The following is a 20,522-nucleotide window of genomic DNA, read 5'->3' as shown; positions in this document are numbered from 1 at the left end:
GAATAGAAAGTGAGGCCACGGAGCTTGGCCAGCACTTTCCATCCGTGCCCACTCTAATGCTGAAAACCCCAGTGCTTACAACGTTCGCCAGAGCTGTCATGTCAGAACCACCAGTAGCCATTGCAGTCACGTCAGAGCCGCCAGTCACCAATATAGTCACGTCAGAGTCGCCAACCGCCAGCACAACCTTGCCTGAGTCTTCAGTGGTCAAGATCAGCAACCCACCCAGATCCTGGGTGTCGTTGACGCAGCGATTGAGGATGCAAAGGCTTCCTATCCACGTTGGGGCTTGATATCTAAGTTGGCAGATCTACCTCTGAGAACGGTCAGAACAGCCGGCTTATCAAAGCAGCTATCATCGAATATTTCTGCTGACGCTTCTCTAATCCCAGAGTTCATCCTGTCTTCCTCTGTGCTTTCAGTGATGGCAGTGGCGCTGTGGTATGTTTGGTCGACGTTCGCCGAAATGGCTTTGAATAAGATGGCTGCACATAATTCAGAGCATGTTCCAGTATATAAGTCTGTTCCTGAGCTTTTCCTAGTCTGCAGATCTGTTCCTGAGCCTGAGGCTGTGTCTGAGCCTATTTGAGTCCATGAACCAGTCCTAGTCTGCAAATGTGTTGCTGTGTCTGTTCCTGAGCTAGTCTGCAGATCTGTTCCTGAGGCTGTTTCTGCACCTATTCGAGACCATGAGTCTTTTCCTGAACCAGTTCTAGTCTGCAGATCTTTTCCTGATTCTGTTCCTGAGCCTGATGCTGTTTCTGAGCCTGTTCTAGTCTACAGATATGTTCCGGAGCCTGTTCAAATCTATGAAACCATTCTGAAGTCTATTCCTGAGCCTTTTCTAGTCTACAGATCTGTACTTGTTTTTGAGTCTGTATGCCGTATCAGCTTTGAGAAGTCTGTCTGGCCCTGGTTTGCTGCTGATCCACCTTGGGGGTTTCTGGTCCCATCTGCCTGGCTCTGGTGTTTGTCGGCTCCGCCCTGGAGACCCTCTGTCCAGCCTCAGCCTGTGCCGCCTTGGTTGCCTGTCCTGCCACAGTCTTCAGGCCCTCTTCCTCTCCATGGTCCTGGCCCACCTTCCCGCCCCCGGATCTGCCTCCGCTCCACCTCCCACCTGTGTTGGAGCATCTGGAAGCCGCTCCTTTGAGGGGGGGCTATGTTACATCTGTCAGCTGCAGGTGCCATCTACCAACTGATGGCAGCCTAGTCCCTCACTGTTTCAACAGACTCTGTTATTCCTGGACTTCATTTCCCAGAACCCTCTGCTCATTAGTTTGTTTCAGCTGTGTCTTGTTTCATTTGATCGTCACCCTGTCTATTTAAATGCCTTTTGCCTTCATTCAGTATGAAGTCTTGTTTGATTGTTTGTTTTGGTTCACACTCTCTGTCAGCATTTTGAGCAGTTCCTGGTTTCTTTATATTTTCATGAGTTTTGGATTTCTTGTTCCCAGCTGCCTCAGTGGATTGTATTTGTGTTCGGACTGATTAGTCAAGTCATCTTCATTTATATAGCGCTTTTAACAATGTAGATTGTTCCAAAGCAGCTTTACAGTGATAATAGGAAATTAAATTAACAGAGATTGTTTTGGATTACATGTGCTTGACCCTCTGCCTGGTATGGACTATGACCTTGGATTATATTTGTTAATAAACTACGTTTGGATTCTCTCTCTCTGCTGAATGCTTTCTTACCACCACAACCAAATCATTACATTATTATTAAAGCATTTATTAAATAGAAATCTTTTGTAACATTATAAATGTCTTCACTGTCACTTTTGCTCAATTTAATGCATCCTTGATGAATAAAAGTATTAACTTCTCTCTTTTTTTAAAAATCTTACCACAAATGTTTGAATGGTATCATTGTTTCCTCAAGTGTTAAGCAGTAAAAACTGTTTTTATCGTAGATAATAGTAAAACATGTTTGTTGAGCACAAAATCAGCATATTAGAACGATTACAGAAAGATCATGTGACATTGAAGACTAGTGTAATGATGCTGAAAATTCAGCTTTGTCATCACAGGAATAAATGAAATGTTTTTATGTATTAAAATAGAAAATAATTTTAAATTGTAATTTATAATATTACTATTTTCTATTGTATTTTTGGTTAAATAAATGCAGCTTGGTGAGCATAAGAGTCGATTAAAAAATAAAAAGGAAAAAAAAAACTATTAAAAAATGTAATGTTCGTTCAACTTTTGACAGGTACTGTGTAACATCTGGACCAATCAGACACACACAAATTATTCATTATATTTAATGAATAATCAAGCAAACTCACTCACTCAACAAAGGTCTATGAAACTTCCACCAAAAACTAACATCCCAAATGAAGCTAACACACTGGCAGAAGCCTGTTACGCGACACATTGAGACTGATACGAATTTTACGACCCCAAAAGGAATTTGCAGGGAATTGTGACTCTCACTTAATTCTTGCTGAGAAGGAGAAATAAACCCTTTTAATCCTATATATTCTATATATATCCACGTGAGAAATGTATTAACATGCATCTAATTTTCCCATCTCATGATTTTCCTTTTATGTGGTTTGGCCTATGTCTTCATTTTCTCTTCTAAACTCTTTTGGATTAATGTTTCAGACTTTGTTGCATACTATGGTTAACCAAAATCATATGTGTGGCATGTTTAGTCTCTATAAACTCCAATCTTCGTCCCCCATTTGTTAATTTACATTACATTTTGCTAACTTTGTGACGCATTAGTATTATAAGAATCTTGAAGATTCTTTTTCTTGAACACCCAGTGAAATTACATATTCAAATGCCCTGCTAGAACACAAAGGGTCGTAAAAATCTCCCTCCAAAGAGAAAATTTCTTATTGGCTCACACACCTCCAGAGGGTGTGACATCTTCATGCTTTAAAAGTCACTGATCACAAGATCACACCTCTTACTCTCTTCCCTTTCTGAAATCCTGATGTGAAGATTAGGGCTGAAACGATTAGTCGACAATAAAAAATTGTCGACAAATATCTTTGTTGTCGAGTAGTCGTTTGATCTCACGTGACCTAATGTAAGGGCCTGCAATATCGCGATTTGACCGCTACGCCGCTGTAGCACTAGAGTGTAATGCAGTCGTTACAAATGCTATTGCGGTAGAAGAAAACACAGCGCGAATTATGATGAGTGCAAACGAATCCGAACTAGCAAGGTGTGTGAAAGTTTCACAAAACTTCAAACCAAGACTGCTGTCATGTGCAATACATGAAAGGCAGAACTTGCTTTTCACGGGAGCACAACATGCATGTTAAAGCACTTAAAGAGGAAACAAGAGGAGTTGGTGAGAGGTGAATGTTCTCCAGCTGGAGCTAAATAACTAGCAGTAAATCTCTTTATTAGAGAATGCAATACTACTAATAATAGCAATAATATTAAAAATAATAATATAATTACAGTAATGTGATGATTTATTTTTGCATAGAATAAAGCTTGATCGAGCTTAGGAGTCAGGGCTGTTTTTATTATTGTAACACTATTAGGTATTACAGTCTTGTCACTTCCCTGTATTTTGTTTCATATTCATGAAGACTTACAAAAGGAGATGTTATGAAGATTATCATGTCAGTTACTTTTTCATACTGTAAATTAAAAGGTGAATGAGAATGTCTCTGTCAGATCAATTATCATGTCAATTTTTTTTTACATTTTTATTCTTATAATTGTTTGCAGTTTAAATTTTTATTTTTATTTTCTATTGAAAGAGAACAGAATATTTAACCAATGCTTAGAGAGCATTTGTGTGTGATTTGAGTTGGACAGAAATCTGAAAACTTAAAGAGAATGACCTGTTTAGTTGGCTCAAAGTTCATTAAAACAACCATTTCAAAAGCTGAAGTGATTTTCTTTTTTTTATATTATAGTTAGAATATGTATAACTCAGTGTTTTAACTAATTGAAAAAGCTGAATAATCATTCCAAACTTACTGATTAATCGGTGAAATAATCGACGATTAGTCGATTAATCGTTCTAATAATCGTTAGATTAATCGATTATCAAAATAATCGTTTGTTGCAGCCCTAGTGAAGATGATGCTGAACTAGAAGTTTTCTAAGGACCCCCAAGCTTGTGCCAGGCTGCGGCCTTGTCTTTCCATTCACCAAAGATCCTCTGACTCCCACTGGTTCTCTCTCATCAGGACCACATCAGCAAAGATCAACTGGAGCCTCAACAAATTGCATCAGGACAGTTCAATTCAAATACATGAGACATGCAAGTTTCAAACTTAGTCTCATTATTTGATACATTAAGTATCCTTACCCCTTTTAAAGAAGGGTGTGTTAGAACTAAACTGATGGTTTGCTCAAGGCAGTTGATCTGCTGAATTTCAAACAATACTATAACTTCTTGCTTTCCTGTATTCTGCTTCAGCACTCTTTCCCTTGGTAAACTGTACGCATGTATGTCAGAGTAGTTTAAGTGTTTAGTCTAGTTAATAAAGTCTTGTTCATGTCACACGTAAAGTTGTCCGTGTCTCAAGCTCATATCTGGAGTCTCTAATCAAAGATTTTGACTACTTGCTAGTAGTACTGTAAAGTAAGAAAGACATTTCCCATGCCCCGGAAATGTACATTTGTCGAGTTCACGCGCATAGGTTTAGTACCTATGATCGCGCGCGTGAACTCGACAATCGACTACCGTGGACTTCGACCGAAAACAGGATGTAAATACAGGTATGTGTGCTGGCTGAATAAACATCATTTTTTATATATTTCTTTCACATCTACTGCAGTCAGATTCACCCGCATTCACTCAGAAGGAATCACTCACATGACCTGTGCACTTGTAATGACACATCAAGGATGTTAAGAGGCTAAAAGCAGGTTTAAAACTTGCCCCATTGAAGTCAACAGGGTGCAAATTTTAAAACGAGGATAACACGGTGTAGGCAACACCGATTTTTGTCGTTGTTCTCTGTACTGACAGCACTCCAAATGTACAAAAAAATGAGCTCAATGTTAAAATTGACCGGAGTTCTCCTTTAATGCATATATCTTTACTACTGAAACATCAGTTATTTTCGCAAGCTTTAATGGTGTGGTATGTATATATCTTGAACTAACAATAATAATCATTGTGTGCTTGCTTTCATTTGAGGTGCTCTCAACACGCATAGTTTCCAGGTTCACATTTTCAGCCCAGTCCCAGAGTTCTGTTCCAACAATTTTCACAGTAAGTAATGTTTCATTATTCAATACAGTAAGCAATTTGTTGACCGATTAAATAAATTGTTAAATTAAATAAATAAACATTCATAGTGCTCTGTAAATTACTATCATGTTACCTGGATGACCCACAACTGTTTTTTTGTTTTGTTTTGTTGTTTTTTTGCGACCATTATATATCTTATCTATGGAAGCTTGTTTCCGCCACAGAATAAAACATTTTACGAGATAATTGCGACTTTTTATCTCACAATTGCGAGTTTACATCTCGCAATTCTGACTTTATTTCTCAGAATTTTGAGATATAGTCAGAATTGCGTGAAATAAAGTCGCAATTGCGTGTTATAAAGTCAGAATTGCGAGATATAAAGTAAGAATTGCGTGAAATAAAGTCGCAATTGCGTCTTATAAAGTCAGAATTCTGACTTTTTTTCTCGCAATTGCGACTTTATATCACGCAATTCTGACTTTATAATACGCAATTGGCAGATATAAAGTCAGAATTGCATGATATAAAGTCGCAATTGCGTGTTATAAAGTCAGAATTGTGAGATATAAAGTCGCAATTGCGAGAAAAAAAGTCAGAATTCTGACTTTATAAGACGCAATTGCGACTTTATTTCACGCAATTCTTACTTTATATCTCGCAATTCTGACTTTATAACACGCAATTACGACTTTATTTCAGTCCGTCTTTTTTTCCCCCTTAGAATTGGACTTTATATCTTACAATTGTGAGTTTATATCTCACAATTCTGAGAAAATATGTCAGAATTGCGAGATATAAACTCGCAATTGTGTGTTATAAAGTCAGAATTGCGTGATATAAAGTCAGAATTGCGTGATATAAAGTCGCAATTGCGAGAAAAAAAGTCAGAATTTATAACACGCAATTGTGACTTTATTTCACGCAATTCTGACTTTATATCTCGCAATTCTGACTTTATAACACGCAATTGCGACTTTATTTCACGCAATTCTGACTTTGTATCTCGCAATTCTGAGAAATAAAGTCAGAATTGCGAGATGTAAACTCGCAATTGTGAGATAAAAAGTCGCAATTATCATTTTATTTTTTTTATTTTGTGGCGGAAACAAGCTTCCATACTTATCAGTTAAACTGCCCACTGTTTCTTCAGAAAAATCCTGCCGCTCTTGCTTTTCCAGCATATTCTACAAATATTTGAACACTTTCAAGGAGTGAGTCTGATTCTGAAATCAATCATTTCACACTGACATACTCAAACAGCTCTTACAAAGGTTTAAATGTTCACCAATGCTCAAGAAGGCAACACGATGCATTAAGCTGGGGTATAATTTATTTTGGGTGATCAGGGTAAATTGTAATTTGGTTTTCTCTGAAACATGAAAGTATATTCTGTAGCTTCTGATGTGCAGCGCTAAATGAAAAAATTATAATAAATATTATATATATATATATATATATATATATATATATATATATATATATTTTTTTTTTTTTTTTTTTTTTCATTCAGTGTATGAATCCATCAGTTGTCTGTTGACAAACTGATAGACTTGACAAACAGTTATGAATCAAAAAATAATGTCTAATAACAGTTTCTTTTTATTTAAATATAGGACAGTCAAAGAGATGACTTCTTGACTGACCTGACAAACATCACCATGGGCAAAAAAGGAAGGAGGAGTTCTTGGAGACTATGACGATATTGGAGTTGTTGTTGACAGAGTAATGATTCTTGAGGAGATCAAATCTTTTGCACAAGCCTATGTGCTTAATTTGGCATAGGGCTGGGCGATATGGCTGAAAACTGTATCACGATATAAGTGTTTCATATCGGTCGATATCGATAATTATTGATATTTTTTATGACATATTTAAAATAAGGACCAGTCCAGGAGACAAATACATTACATTTAAAGATTTTTTATTTTTATTTTAAACTTTCTGATTATAATCCCATCAGTTATAAAGGCAGAAATGTCAACACGACCATGGAAAACACTCACTCAAATAATTAGTCTAAAATCTGAATGAACACTTAACAATTATCTCTTAACATTAAGGTGCAAAATTAAAGAATACGTAGGAAATGCTTTGTAAAGGGGTGGGCGATATGGCAAACATATAATATTACGATTTTTTTCAGGAAAATCACGATTAATGATTTTATCACGATTCTTTTTTATGTTGGTTTTACTATTTTGTGGCTGTTTTTAAAATATGGACATTAGTTTGGCTGTAATGCTCAAAGCCTTAGGTAACAAAATGTAAAATAAAAAAGAATGGCAGACAGGGGCGAAGATAAAAAAGTTCTCATTATGTTCTTTGTTATTAAATATTAAGATCAAAGATACACATTACACGTACACACAACCGAATATACAGATTAAATAAACAGTGCTTTATGTTTTCAGCTACAGTAGGTGTATTTAACAGTAGCATTGAAGAAAGTAATTAAATGAACAAATATGAAAATAAAACAAAACAGACTTCACTGTATAAATTATACATTGATACTTATTAAAGCTACTATTAAAGTTATCAGTCAAGAGCAGTGAATGATTTTCTCTTTGCATTTTGTTGTTTTATTAACATTAAAGGGATAGCTCTGTTTACTGTTTGGATAGCCACATTCTTCAAAATATTAATATTTGAAAATATAAGAAGGAAATTAATACAGGTTTGGAACAACATTAGAGTGCGTAAATAATGAGAGAATTTTTTATTTTTGGGTGAACTATACCTTTAAGGACAAGCGGCAGCGTGTTTACTATTACTATACGGTCTCTTTAAGAGCTGCGCGCGACGCGTGTAATATACACGCATTTGACAAGCAGATTTTCTCTCAATTTTCTCAAGTTTGCTTTCATTTTAGACATATCCGACTAGTTTATGTAAACCTTGTGTGTATATAACAGTATTAGCACAATAAGACTCGAAATATAGTCCAGTATCCAGGCGCTGGTAGACAGAGTGCATGTGAGCTTCACATGTACGCGCTGAGAAACGCACACGTTAAAACAGCTCATAAGCACGCGAATAACAGAGAAACTGACGATGGTCTTGCATAATTTGCAGACGACATGGTCTGACTACGGTCAGTCTACGGTTTTCCTGTTTTATCAACAATCGCTGTATCACTACACGCCGGTTCTGTTACTGAAGAATCCAACACGAGACAACAATATTGCGCAACCATACTGACTGGCTGTTGAGTGTCACCCCCTACGTTGCAAGGTTACCAGAGAGTTGAGTGCCTTTGTTAATGCAACCAAATTTGCTTTCGCAACCTCTGGTTTCTTCCGACAAAGAAAAAAAAAAATTATCGAACGTTTTATCGAACGCATTTTTTATTGATATTGATTACGTGTCTATCGCGATACATATCGTTATCGTTTTATCGCCCAGCCCTAATTTGGCATACCCAAAAGAACTAAAATACTACTATGAATTTCTTCAGAAAGTCCTTATGCAGATGGATTCTGAAAGACTCACCCCTAAAATTCTAGGACTGAAAAACAGTGTAAAGGGGGTCGCACATCGGACGAGAAGCGCAGCGCCATTTCTTTAAAATTCGAACACATTATTCTCTATGAGTGTACACACACCGGCGGTGCCCAGCAATGGCTCAGGACCTTGTTCAAAATCCTGCCGTGCCACAGAGCACCATTTACATAGTTTTATATTACATTTACATTTATTTGTCTCAAATCGTCGTTAATGTATACTGACTTCATTCTGTGCTGCAATATACATTTCGTTTTACATTCATTTACAGAAATCAGCTGCTTGAATGAAAATTGCTGATGTTATCGGATTTTCAGGTGATATTCTCAATCAATCAGGTAAAGGGCCCCTATTATGCCATTTTAAAGTTTCCTAATGTTGTTGTGGAGTCTCCTACAACATGTTTACATGCATCAAAGGTAAAAAAACTGTTTAATTTCCTCATAATATACATTTGCACATCATCACATTTTCAATGATTCTCAAACAACTCGTCAAATTAATCAATCATCTCTCCCGCCTTTCCGTGAGCTACTCTGCTCTGATTGGCCAGACAGCTCAGTCTGTTGTGATAGGCCTACCGTGTACAGCGCGTCAAAAACAAAAACGCCCATTGCTATAACAACGTCAGCTCTGCTTGTCCTGAGGCTTCCTACACTGTAAACTAAACACAGTAACGAACGATGACGTCAATTTTACCATATCAATCCGAACGCGAGTCCAATAATGAAACACTGGAAGAACTAGTGATTCAACCCGAACCTCCATTACAAGGACGACTCGAGCAGGATGTTTCTCAGCAATATGCATATAATGTACCTCAATTTGAGGTACATTATATGAGATGTTACAACTGTAATTCATCTCCATCAGCATTAAAGGAGAACTTGGTAACTTTTTTAACTTAATAAAACTGTCTAGAAATCATTTGGATGGTTAAACAACCTGTTCTGGTGATATTGGTGACTTTCCCCGCTCCCCCCAGCGTTCCCAGGCGGAAAACCAACCTTGAAACTTGGGGACTACCATCCCGGCAAGATAGAAATTGGAAGTCTCGTGAGAAGCGAGAACTAGAACGAGAACGAGCGCGAAACACAAATTGCTTTACGGCAATTCGACATAAACACCCACGCATGTATGATGTATTACCAGATTACCCACCTCGGTAGACATAGCTCCACACGATACAGTTGGCTTGCTCCGATCAAAACAAACACACATGAGCAGCGGTAGAGAGGGGGAGGAGGCCGCCGCAAGTGAGTTTTTTACGACTGTGTTGTGAAATATACGCCCCCCCCCACAGCTGTAGGGGGAGCTCGTGGGGAAAACATGCGACAACAAAAGGAAAATCAGCGAAGAAGTGACTAGAGTTTGCTAGAGTTGCAGAGTTCTCCTTTAACAAGTTTATGTCCATCAACAAACCGATTATTTTACTTGTACTAATTTATTTACAGAGTATTTTTCTAATATATGGCAGTGAATACGTGGAAACTGTATCAATCACAGTGCATGTAGGCTATGCAATGTATACATTAGCCGAGCCCTAGAGTGAATGATCTGATGTAACATAAACATTGGTAAAACAAATATTTCCTCAAAGTAGTGAGAACGACAGACAATCTGCATTAATAGACACAGTTATAGGTAATAGTGGCCCACAACTGATTAGCAGAAGTATTTCAGTAAGATAGTGATAACGTGAGTTAGCCAGTTAGCAGGAGACCTACACAATATAAAAATCTTTCAAGAGCAAGCGGTTTGTGAATCCTGCATTGAACTCCGAGATTTTGAGAAGCAGTCTTCAGTAAAATAAGGGAACACAGCAAAAGTTTAGGATTATACTGCTGTGATATAGGTGGTAAAGATGAATTTGAACCACTGATTCTTTACATGCTCGTCCTTGGGCAGTGAAAAAAAAACTGGCTTTACCGTCACATTGTAGAGCACAGCGTCTTCTCGACATGATGCTGTCCAGTATCCACAGGAATCAGCTGCAGTGTCTGAGGAGGTTCAAGTTTTCCCTGGTGTCTGCGTGCGCAATAAGTGGGCGGGCTATATGCTAATGTTTCGTCTTGACGTCACAACGAAACGGCTTATGACTCGTTTGAAAAACAATTAATTTCAGCGACTCAGAGTCAACTCTTACTTTTTAAAGACAATAACTTTATATACGGTGCACTTTCAGATTTAAAACTTTGCAGGATGTTTTCATTCACTTAGAGCTATGTTACACACTACATGAAAGGTCATTTTCAAAAATCCATAATAGGGGCACTTTAACGATCGCTCTGAGGTAAAGTGTTCAGACTGCAGACTTAGCAACGATTGTATTTAATTGTACAGTACAATCATAACATACTACAGACATTATCTTAATTCCATAATGTCCTTAAACATAACAATATTGCTGGCCATAAACTGAGAAAGTGCGCATCCGGTGTGCGATACCTCGAGTTGTCCTAGACGCGGCGCTGTGCTTCTCATCCGGTGTGCGACCCCTTTAATGCTGTAATTTTGCAGCAGGCATGGATGTTCAGGCTTATCATGAAATTTGTTCAGATGTCACGGCCTGTATCTTGCACTTTTATTTCCTTTCAAGACCTCTATATTTATAGGTCAAAAGTAACATTCAAAAACTACCATTGAAACTACCATTCAAAATGCAATTTGCTGCATGAAATGTAAACACTTTGTTTTTAGCAGTTTTAGCATTCATTTTTTAATGTTATTTAACTCAGCACTTTTATATGCAGTTTTAGCACTGTTGTATTAGGGATTCACAAACAAATTTATTGTGGGCTAATCCCACCTGTGATTTTTTATTTTTTTATTTTTTCTTATATGAATGTGCAATTTTTTATGAAATTCAGCACTTCTGTTTTTAACATTAATGGAGTTTTAGCACTTGTTTTAAGGATTCACAAACAAATGTTCTGTGGCCCATTGCCAGATAAGGGCAATGTTGATATGCTGGATATTTATGTGGCCAATTGTACAATGTGAGTTTTAACATTTCTACAGAAAGGGTGTTGTATTTTTTTTATGGCAGCTATTAAAGATAAGATTAAAACAAAGTAATTTCTGTGTGTATTTGAAAGACATTTAACAACCTCTCATACTGTCAATTAAATACTGCTGTATATGTTTAACTAGTAGATTAAGCTGGATAATTTTGAACACTCAAAATAAATAAATAAATAAATAAATAAATTAAGTAGAAGGAACAATTAAATAGGGGTGGAATTATAAAATGTGTTATACTAATGAAACTAAATAAAATTGATTAAGTTCAACTAAATGTGTTAAGTAGAAGTAACAATTAAATAGGGGTGGACTTACTACTAAATAAAATTGATTAAGTTCAATTTAATTGATTTTACCTACATTTAAACAAATGCATTGAGTGCAACCACTTACGATAAAAAAATTGATTAAATTCAACGAATAATTTTTTTCAGTGTATTTCATAGAGCTAATTTGCTACAACTGTAAACAGAAAGCAAACAAAACTAATAATAATAGTAATAATAACACCAGGAGCTTTAAATAATAGAATCTATCATGTTTATAATACACTGTGTCAGTTTGTCAGCATAGATTATATAAACATATACATAACATAAAAACATACTGCAGAGTAGAGAAATGTTCCATTATGAATATATAGGGTTGTTTTGACTAACCTGCATAGATGTCACAGCACAGCATTTTGCCACATACACCTGTTTAGAGATGTTACTGAGAATGTCAAATATTCCAACTCAAGAGCGAGACTGAGTCTTTGTGTCTTTTTGTAAATTTGCATATTTGCTGCTTGATCTAGGAAGTGATACAACAGTCACCACTTCTGTCTTCTGGTTCCAATTCCAACTGTTCCCTCTCACAGTTTCACATCCCTTTACAATTGATTGTCTCAAAGGCATTATGTTTAAGTGACCTGGCAAACATCCATTTTGTCATTCTTTTACATTTTCCGAATAAAATATGATAACCATATATACAGTGCCTTGCGAAAGTATTCATATCCCTTTATTTATTTTGTCACATTTTGTTATGTTGCAGACTAAACTGCTTTAAAATGTCATAAAACCCTCCTGTTTTAGCCTGGTCATTCACACCTCAGCTTTGAAAAAGACTAAAAAAATAAATAAAGCTGTGGAAAAGTGGGAGTGTAGAGGGTGAGAAGAGGGGAGAAAACTATCAATAAAAGACCTGCAACACACTCATTATTCAGACAAATGAATATTAAAATATAAGCAGAGAAAAAAACAAACAAACAAACAACAGAGTTGGGGGAATAAAGAATAAAGTTACTTTTTTGTAGGGTTGCAAAATTCCGGGAATTTTCAAGGCTGGAAACTTCCCATGGGAATATATGGGAATTAATTTGAATAAACTGGGATTTTAAAATTGCAGGTTAGCCTATAACAGGGAACTTAAATGTAGTTGACAAGAAATCTTGCAGCATAATCTTGGTAAAAACAACCAGATTTAATGCAATTTCAGTTGAATTTCTACCCTGCACATTCTTCAATCCCATGCACACAGCACACTTCTTACTGCAGTGCTACTGAGGCCACACTACCTGCATGCACTGTGCATTCCTCCATAACATGAATAACATGCACATTCATGCAAAAACAGCAATATTGTGAAATATTATTACAATTTAAAATATTGGTTCTCTATTTTAATATACTTTAAAATATAATTTATTTCTGTAATGCAAAACTGAATTTTCATCAGCCATTACTACAGCCGTCAGTGTTGCATGATCCTTCAGATATCATTCTAATATGTGGATTTATTATCAATGTTGGAAACAGTTGTGCTGCTTAATATTTTATTAATAACCTGTGATACTTTTTTCAGGATTCTTTGATGGGTCACACTTTAGATTAGGGTCCAATTCTCACTATTTATTAACTATTAGCTATGACTTTTGCCTCAATAAACTCATAATTACTTCTTATTAATAGTTAGTAAGGCAGTTGTTAAGTTTAGGTATTGGGTAGGAATTGGGAAGGATTAAGGGATGTAGAACATAGTCATCCAGAATGAGGCATTAATATGTGCTTTATAAGTACTAATAAACAGCTAATATCCTAGTAATATACATGCTAATAAGCAACTAGTTAATAATTCATTTAAAATAAAAAAACTTTTGTAACAATTTACACTACCATTCAATAGTTTTTTAAGAAATTAATACTTTTATTCAGCAAGGATGTATTAAAAAGTGATAGTAAAGACTTACATTGTTTTTTTTTTATATTGACAAGAATTAGTTTTCACTGTTATGCTGATGATACTCAGCTCTATATTTCTTCACGCCCTGACGAAACTTACCAATTCACAAAATTAACGGAATGCATAGCTGATATAAAAAAACTGGATGACTAGTAATTTCCTACTACTTAATTCTGAAAAAACAGAGATTCTAATTATTGGACAAAAACCTTCCTCACGTAATAACCTAGAATACTGTCTAACACTTGATGGCTGCTCTGTCAAGTCCTCGTCGTCTGTTAGGAACCTGGGTGTGCTCTTTGATACCAATCTTTCATTTGAAAGTCACGTGTCTAGTATCTGTAAAACCGCATTTTTCCATCTAAAATACGTCATATGCTCTCATTGACAAATGCGGAACAATTAGTTCATGCGTTCATGACATCAAGGCTAGATTATTGTAATGCTATTATGAGTGGTTGCCCTGCACCCTTAATAAACAAACTACAGCTGGTCCAAAACGCAGCAGCTAGAGTTCTTACCAGAACCAGGAAGTATGACCATATTAGCCCGGTTCTGTCATCACTGTATTGGCTCCATATTAAACATCGTATAAATTTGAAAATATTGCTGATTACTTACAAAGCACTAAATGGTTTAGCTCCGCAGTACTTGAGCGAGCTCTTGATGCATTATAGTCCTTCACGTCTATTGCGATCTCAAAATTCCGGCCAGTTGATAATACCTAGAATATCAAAATCGACTGCCGGCGTAACACATTATCGACTTCTATAATTCAATATTAGACTGCATAGTTTAGGTCAGCCGGAACTGGGAACACTTCCCATAAATCCTGATGTACTCGTTACATCATAAGAAGAATGGCGTCTACGCTAATATTAGTCTCTCTGTTTATCCGAGGTTTACCGCAGTCCGCCGGATCCAGGCCGTATCCAGATCCGATGAAGGACCTGTGCCTGGACATGATGACAACGCAGTCTTGAAGTCCCAAACAGTCTCTCCCTATTTACTGAAGTCAGCTGGACCCCGGCCGTATCCAGATCAGGGGCCAGTTGCATAAACATAGCCATTATGTTAAGACTGTGTCTTAAGAACTAGTATGATCAACTAGAAGTTAATTAGGGGTAATCAGTCTTACTGTTCGGTGTCAAATTAGACCAATCTACGTTTTTATGTTACTGACTTTAAAAAGTTATTAACAGTTTTAAAGAATAAAATTGGATGACTAACTTGTAAGACTAGTCTTAACAGTTTATGCAACTGGCCACAGATGGTGGACCTGCACCTGGACCCATCCATGACGCATCCCTGAAGTGCCAGCCTCATCAGCCCTGTGAAGGCCTCATCGACACAACGAATCTGACTTCTGACCTGTAATGCTGCCTGGATCATAATCATACACTGTTCGCTCGTTGGCCAGAGGAGAACTGGCCCCCGACAGAGCCTGGTTTCTCCTAAGGTTTTTTTCTCCATTCTGTCACCTGATGGAGATTTGGTTCCTTGCCACTGTTGCCTTGGCTTTTGGCTTGCTTAGTTGGGGACATTTAATATTCAACAATATTATTGATCTGCCTAACTTAGGGTGGACGATGACGCAATTTTCTTCTAGAAACAAACTTTGTTGTATTATTTTCATGTTATCAATGTGAAGCTGCTTTTATACAATCTGTATTGTAAAAAGCGCTATATAAATAAAGGTGACTTGACTTACTTGACTTGTTTTTGATAGTATTATATTGATTGATTTTGAATAATTATGTTCATTTGAACTTTTTATTCATCAGTAAATCCTGAAAAAAAGTACCACAGGTTCCAATAAATTATTAAGCACAATAAGCAGCACAATGTTTTCAACATTGATAATAACTGAGTATCGAATCAGCATTAGAATGATTTCTGAAGGATCATGTGAATCTGAAATAAATAACACATGCACAACAATTTCTGCTATAAAAATACATTTTTAATAAATTTGAAGTAATTAATTGGAAAATCTATCAATATGCACAAAACAATTACTAACATGTCTGCTTATGACAAAACAAAATGTTTGTATATGACACAGTTTATTTTCCCAAATTTCCAATTAATTCCCATAAATTCTCATACATTTCCGTAAATTCCTGTTATGTTTCCAACTTGTAATATATCCAAAATTCCCCAGATTAAGTTCCGCCCCTCTGCAACCCTACTTTTTTGCCCATTATTCTTTGAATTTTTGGTCTACATTATTGTCTTCTGTATATCAGAATAATCCATCTTGTCATAGCATTCATGATCAAACGTACCGCTGTATCAGTGTCATTATTTGCACATATATATTTCATTTAAAGACATGATTAAATATGTGCACATACATAGTGCTGGTTCATGTTTGGAGCAGGAGAGTATGTGAAATATGTCATTTGAAACACGCTTGCTCTGGTCCGGATATGAACTGTGATCTGCATTTCCAGTATTGTTAAACTCATCAAGACTTTCTGTGCATGTGCCGCTCTCATGTGCGCACACAAATTAAATATTCTAAGAGTCATATTTTCCATGTGTTGGTAGTCAAACTCCTGAACTGACCTCTAATGCAAACACCACTTTTGTGTTACTGTACTGAGGAAACATACACTTTGCGTGTCCAAATGCAAAGCTGAACTGGCAGAGGTGAACGAACAGTGCCGAACCAGTCTTGTCACATTTGAATTTTCTGCTGTAATGTGATCTCATGTGTAAAACAGCGCAGTGATTGGATTAAATGAGCCTATTCTCATGAATAATATGTAGAAACTAATGATGTAGACATGTACTCTCCAGCCACAGCAGCCAATCACCACACCGAATTAATGCATATACCTCACTTGTTGTGACGTTTCAACTTTGCTTTTTAAACCGGAAGAATGAAATAGCTCAGAAAAATGGAGAAAATAAAAAACACTTTTCCCTTAATAATAAACATTATGAGTGTTATTGTTATTTTCATTGACTTGAACTGTACATATCTGTTAACATCTCAAAAAAATTGAGCTTTCATGACCCTTTAAATGCCTTTTTTTCTACATCAATCTTCACTCCATACACCAGGCATCCTCATATCCTCGCTATATCCTCTAATAGTTGTATCTAGGGCCAAATGTTCTAGGGCCATTCATGCCCTTAAGTTTCCACTCCGTGCAGGTTGCTTCACTCCCCGCTGAAGACATTAGTGAAATGACATGATGTGTAGCCAAGTATGGTGTAACTGGCCCTATGCAGTGAAGACTCTTCTAGGATGGGTGGTAAATGTATGATATGTTATGGAGCCTATCCTGATAGTTTTGGTAAGCCTCACATTTAAGTAAACAGAATTTCTATAGCTAAAATTGAGGATTTGCTAGTGCAGCAATACAATGAGGACTTTGTGGAAGAGCTATAGAGATAAATGTGAAATGTCCTTTGAGGACAAACAATTCATGAAGATTGTTTCTGACTCTGCTAAGTTAAGAGATGGACACTTCTATCTGAGCTCATGGAGAAACAATTAAAAAAATGGCCATTAGGGGGTGTCAAGGGCTAAACAAAAAAGGCTACCTTGGTTCTAAATGCTGTAACTTTTGATTACTTTATGCCATCACCAAATTTGATCCAGATGCAGCTCACATGTAGGGTAACTTTACCAAAAAAAAAAATATATATATATATATATATATCAGGGTTTCCGTTGTCCGGTAATTGCCGGACATTGGCTGAAAAAAAAATGAAATGTCCGACAAAATTAAATCTCTCCGGTCAAATTGTCCGATTAAAATTGCCTAACACCGTGTCCTATCTAACTACACGCGACGCCGCGACACGCGATAAAATGTATCTTTTCCATGTTAATCAGAGTTTGTCCTGACCAGACGCGATGGCGACACGCGACATTTCTAATTTAGAAACGGTTTCTATTTTTCTGCGACGTCGCGCTGGAACATCAAACACAAAGTGTGGCAAACTGGCAATGATAATCTCTGGTAGGCTACTGTTTATGTGCTTTATTTAATGTTAAAAGCGTGAAATCAGACTTTGAATATCATTTAGTGCTCCAGCTTTGTAGCTGTAAAAGCAACAATGGATATAATTCACCTCAGATCTTGAAATTAAACAAATGGAAACATGAACGTTAAAACTTAACAAACAGGTGTAGCCTATTATTTGACAAAGAATGTTTTAGTAACTCAGTAGCCTATGTATTTTTTAAATGGTGTAATATTTGTGAATTTTAGCTACTTATCCATTTTCTTGCGAGTGCCGTCAAGTTTACTCTCTAGTATGGATGTTAACCGATGACTGTTTGATCGATGGTTGACCGTATCAATCAACGTTAACCGATCAAAGTTGTCGGCGGTCGGTAAAAAAAAAAAAAAAGTGATCTCTAAATTATAGGCTATTATAGGCAGTGGACTAAACGCTACTACAGTTAGCCATCTCATTCCAAGATCTTTTTGTGTGAAGTGAACAAATCCCTCACACTCAATTTTTCATAACGCTCTCTCTCTCTCTGTTTTCGGTGCTGATCGATGCAGTGACGCGTTCATGTAAACGGCACCTAAAAGCTGTCACAAAGAACCAGCAAAAGTAATGATTATGAATATGTAAAATATTGCAGTGAGACATTTTAATTGTCTATTAATAAACAAGTGTTTTCTGTGTCGGCTGCAAAGATGAAGTCTGACTCGCGATCTTCGCAGTAGTGAACGCGCCGGAGAGAAATACACATTTCATACGGATTACATCGTTTTATTTAGTTTTGAATGGTTCTGTTTAAAAGTAAAGATTTCTGTAGATAATAGATATATTTCTATTTTTTTTTTTAGGTGTGTGAGGCGAGTAGGCTACCTTATACGTTAAATTTCGGTTCATGGATGATAGCTTAACGTTAGCTCCAGTTCAGGCGCTGGCGCCTCCATGTCGTGATTATTTATTGTCTGCTATATTTACTTTTTATTTATTAAATCGAGAAAATTGGATAATGAAACACTGATTAAAATTAAGATACAATTAATACAAAACGAAATTCGTTTTAAAGAAAGGCTTTGTGCTTTCTGTTTGAGGTCTCTGTGAAAGTTTTAAAGCAGTCTTTTAGTGCCGCTTTGAACGGTCGCGACGCGTCCGTAATGGAGAACTGTCACGTAAGATGGTAATATTATTATTATAAATAATAAATCGTGTAATAATCCCGCCCTCTTAATTAAGAGGCGATATTTGACCGGCATATCATCAAAATGTCCGGAAAACGAAACCTCTGCCGGTCACTTTGACCGGCACCATTTTTTTCTAGCGGAAACTCTGATATATATATATATATATATATATATATATATATATATATATATATATATATATATATATATATATATATATATATATAATTATTTTTTAACAGCAGTTTCTCAGCATAAGAATGTCCAAATGTACTGATTTATTTATTTTTTTTCTAAAAATTTTAAACGATTTCTATCAAATAATACCTACATTTTGACTCTCCTTGCTATAGTTTTAAAGATATATCTCTACTTTTTTGTATGTCACTCAGAAGAAACAACTCTAAAAATGCCTTCAGGGCTTAACGGGTTAAAAAGCAAAGTTGAAACAACATCATTAAAAGAGAGCTATATGCATTAATTCGGTGTGGTGATTGGCTGCTGTGGCTGGAGAGTACACTTTTACGTCATCAGTTTTTCCGTATTATTATCACACATTACATGATCGCATTACAGCAGAGAATTCAAATGTGACAAGACTGGTTCGCACTGTTCGTTCACCTCTGCCTTTTCAGCTTTGCATTCAGACACGTGTGTCATTAGAGTATGTTTCCTCAGTACATTAACACAAAAGTGTTGTTTACATTTCCCCTATGAAGAGGTCAGTTCTGAAGTTTGACTACCAACACACGGAAAACATAAATGGCATCTGATGCTGCATTAACGGCGCATATTCTCTCAAACGACAAGAGATTAATCTACTTCAACATATGCTGATAACGGTACATATGCTGATAGCGGAATATAACTGTCTTAATTTATTTTCTTAATTTTTCTCTTGTGGCCCATACGTAGTGAAAAAATATTCTGTTGAACAAGTTGTTTTTGAAAGTGGGTGTTTGAAAGCTCTCCTTAATTTCCATGGATGATTGATTATTGCAGTGATTGTACATATTAAAGACTGTTAATCATTTTAATTATAGGCCTATAATTCATTGAATAACTGACCAAAATGTTTTAAAACATTTTCTATGAGGAGTAAGCTAATCTGGGTGGTGCAGTGTGGGCTGTCAGAGTACCGGCAACAAGTGAGAAGTGCCGGTACGCAAGAAAAAGTGAAGGTACAGATTAAAAAAAATAAAAGTGTTAGTACTGTATACCGGCATATTTTCAGGCTTTTGGCATTGAAATACTTTTGTGTAGAACTAAGTATCTCCCTTGCAAACATCCCAAGCCTCCATTACTAATTCTAAAGTGTTATTTAAAACTAGTAATAAAGGCTTGAGCCACTGACATGTAGTTATTGAAAAAAAACCTAGAGATTAAGGGCCCTATTTTAACGTTCTAAGCGCATGGTCTAAAGCGTAGGGCGC

General features: G+C 36.3%; 1 protein-coding gene across 8 annotated transcripts in view; it reads right to left on the bottom strand.

Annotated features, from left to right (window-relative positions):
• The window catches only part of def8 (differentially expressed in FDCP 8 homolog), a 115,448-nt gene that overhangs the window by 75,839 nt on the left and 19,087 nt on the right, over nt 1-20,522 (bottom strand). The window contains exon 1 of one of the 8 annotated variants that reach the window (XM_084409651.1): nt 12,373-12,514. The exons of the other annotated variants lie outside the window; for them this stretch is intronic. Within the exon in view, the coding sequence (XP_084265777.1) occupies nt 12,373-12,397 (25 nt within the window). The 5' untranslated portion in view covers nt 12,398-12,514. Of the gene's footprint in view, nt 1-12,372; nt 12,515-20,522 lie in introns of those variants that run through there. 8 annotated transcript variants of the gene reach the window in all.

This window comes from Rutilus rutilus, assembly GCF_951802725.1.
Source record: "Rutilus rutilus genome assembly, chromosome: 5".
Lineage (NCBI taxonomy): Eukaryota > Metazoa > Chordata > Actinopteri > Cypriniformes > Leuciscidae > Rutilus > Rutilus rutilus.
Note: the sequence above shows the minus strand (reverse complement) of the source record. Positions and strands in the feature narration are given on the sequence as shown.